The sequence below is a fragment of the Phytophthora infestans genome, genomic scaffold, assembly GCF_000142945.1.
Source record: "Phytophthora infestans T30-4 supercont1.3 genomic scaffold, whole genome shotgun sequence".
Lineage (NCBI taxonomy): Eukaryota > Oomycota > Peronosporomycetes > Peronosporales > Peronosporaceae > Phytophthora > Phytophthora infestans.
The window spans coordinates 2,763,483-2,766,124 of NW_003303756.1; the positions used below are offsets into that span (position 1 = coordinate 2,763,483).

A 2,642-nucleotide genomic window follows, 5' to 3' on the forward strand; every position below is an offset into this window, starting at 1 on the left:
GGTGCGAAACGTGGGGTGGGAGCTCCTCAGTCTCGTGCGCCGGCACCTCCTCCGCCGGCACCGGCACCAGTGCAATATCAGCAGCGGGCACCGTCGCCGGCACCGTCGCCGCCTCAGCACCAGCAGCACCAGCAACCGCAGCAGCGAAAGGTGGTAAAGACGCAGGAATCGTACACATGGCGGCAGAATCGAGCTCCTCCTCCGCCGGTACCTGTCCAACAACCGATGTCGCAGTCCTATAACGCGAGCTCGTCGCTCCCCAGTGGGCACAATAGTAATAATCTTAGTAGGAGTGTCAATTCCATGGGTAGCGATCGTGGTCTGGGCGCGGGGGTGACTCCGGGCAACGAGAACAAGTTCAGCAGCATCCAGGCGCCCTTCCTCGTGCAGAACAAGCTCTCGACCGGCCGCCGGCAAAAGATGCTTAAGGGCCTCAAGAAGTAGAGGGATGCCGGCACTTTCAGGCTCTTTTGAAGGACCGTGCAAGTTGTTGACAACGGTGTGAAGAGGGTGAAAGACCAGACGGAGAGGAAGGAGAAGAAGGATCTTACAGGGAAGACTGAAGACATCAGCATGATACAGAGATAAACAAATGGAGATGGCGAGCAAGAATCACAGCGCAGCATTTTTTAAAGCATTCATCGTCTGGTAGAGGCCAGCTTTTGGTGGTATCTTGCCACCGGGTTTTCTGAAGGATAAGGATATGGGTGGAAAGTGAGTTAACATTGCATTGTGCCTTTGCATGCGCGGGTCTTTGAGTGAATGAATGTCTCTTAGAATGGCCGGCTCAATCGCGGTAAGTAGTGCTGCCATTTCATGTCCAGAACTGACGGCACAACACTGCAAGTGCATGACAGTCAGCTATAGTAGTTATCGTAAACTTTAAGAACTTACCCGTAGCGACGGCGTAGTTCTGTCTGTAGATCCGCAGCAAACTGTGAGGTCAAGAGCGATAAGTGTAGCCTTGAGGTGCGGAGTTTTGATGAATAAGCGCACCCTTTGAGTTGCTGCTGTATGCCGTGCAAATTCTTGTTCAAGTTGCTGCTTCACCTGTTGCCAAGTTCTCACGATCAAAACTAATGCTACGTAGTATAAAGTAGTAGTGGAGGCACTTACGTGTTCGAGTGCTGTCTGACGTTCATGAACCTGTGTGAGATGTTCTTGCAAATGTGCAACCTGACCGCGTGCGAGCTCAAGCTGAGCTTGGAGTGCCTGATTGTCAGCTTCGTGTTGTTGGTTCTTCGCCTCCAATTGTGCGTTCTTGACTGCGCTTTCTCGTGCTGCATCCGAGTAGATTGCTTGCGAGAGTGCAGCCTCCGAGCCAACCAGTTGTCTCTCGTACCGTGCACAAATAGCTTCAAGTTGCTGCACTCTTTGACGACCTACCGTGGCCAGAGCTTGTGTCTCCAGCGTGGAACTTGAGGATGGAGAGGTCGACTCTGGGGCTGGTGATGAAGCACACTGCAAGTCCAGTAATGTCTGGTCTTCTGCGCTGACAGCATCACGATGCTTAAGGTCATCAGATGTCTCGGTGGTGACTCCGTGCAGCTCTTCCTCTCGCATACACAGTGCTGTAAGAGCTTCGATTAGTCCTAAGAATTGGTTCTGCACGTCGACCACCTGACGACGATATCTCTCGAGTTCCGAGAACACTCGACCCTGTACACATTGAGCTCTTGCTTGTTCACTTTGAAGACGCCGCACTTGTTGCTCACTCTGGCCAACATGAGAGCTCAACTGCACCAAGTGTTCGACGACTTGTGACTTTTTGAGAAGCTTAAAGTAAGTGTCCGAATTCATCGGCGATACGTGCGGGCTTGATGAGAGTGATGCTGGCCGTATAGTACTTGACTCTGTTGCCTTCAGAGATGTATCGGATCCCATTGAGGAAATACAATCAGGGTCGGAGCAATATTTGTACGCACGGGATCGAGATGCCGCATTTGATGTGGAACTCGGAGTAAACGTCCTCTGTTTAGTGGCGTTTTGCGGTACCGGGGGAGGTGTGCTCGAAGCTGATGTATGTGCACGGGGTTTCAAGAGGTTCTTATCGACAGGATGGACAGCAATATTTATCTGCTTGGTCTTAACCTGCTGCTGCGAAAGGTTTGTAACAATCGAAAGAGGTGGACGACTTGCTCGTGCTTGCATCTCCATTGCCGCTGCCAACTTTGCAACTACAGTTCGTAAAAATAACTTTGCAATGGATATTCTTAAGCTTTTTGAGTTCTCAACCCTACCAATCTTCACTTGTGTTGCAGCTTCTTCTTCTTCGCAGCGGTTCCAGCGGCTCCAGTCTCCGCTGGCCTCTTACTCTTAACTCTCTTACGGTAAGGACTCGTATGTTCTTCGTCCTCTAGGACATCAGCCTCTTCGTCTCCCGAACCTTTCTTGGCCTTGGCTGCTAGTCGTCCCACCTTGAGCACATACGCGTCCATGCGGAACTTGCGCTTGAGGCCGGCTTCATTCATATAACGCACTTTGCCGAAGATAGGGCGTTCCTTCCAGCCTTGGTCGTGCTTTCCGAACGTCCAGGCCACACCAGCGTACGAGTTTGCGTCAGGTGCATCCAAGGCGTACTTGTTGTTGAGCACCAACGCCGCATTGAAACCATCTTCAGGGGTACGTGTCCACTCCAGCGA

At 51.7% G+C, this 2,642-nt stretch overlaps 2 protein-coding genes across 2 annotated transcripts; both read right to left on the minus strand.

The window, feature by feature from the left end:
- Positions 1-77: 77 nt before the first annotated feature.
- On the minus strand, positions 78-626 carry PITG_02600 (uncharacterized protein; the record flags this gene model as incomplete). The annotated part of the gene is made up of 5 exons (XM_002907470.1): positions 78-112; positions 162-211; positions 271-467; positions 520-546; positions 591-626. 5 exons carry the CDS (start codon positions 624-626, stop codon positions 78-80), a joined length of 345 nt encoding a protein of 114 aa, XP_002907516.1.
- Positions 627-773: 147 nt separating this feature from the next.
- PITG_02601 (uncharacterized protein) lies at positions 774-1,800 on the minus strand (the record flags this gene model as incomplete). Its single annotated transcript, XM_002907471.1, has 6 exons — positions 774-840; positions 895-935; positions 997-1,050; positions 1,117-1,417; positions 1,463-1,479; positions 1,540-1,800. The coding sequence occupies 6 exons, from the start codon at positions 1,798-1,800 to the stop codon at positions 774-776; spliced, it is 741 nt and encodes a 246-aa protein (XP_002907517.1).
- Positions 1,801-2,642: the final 842 nt, after the last annotated feature.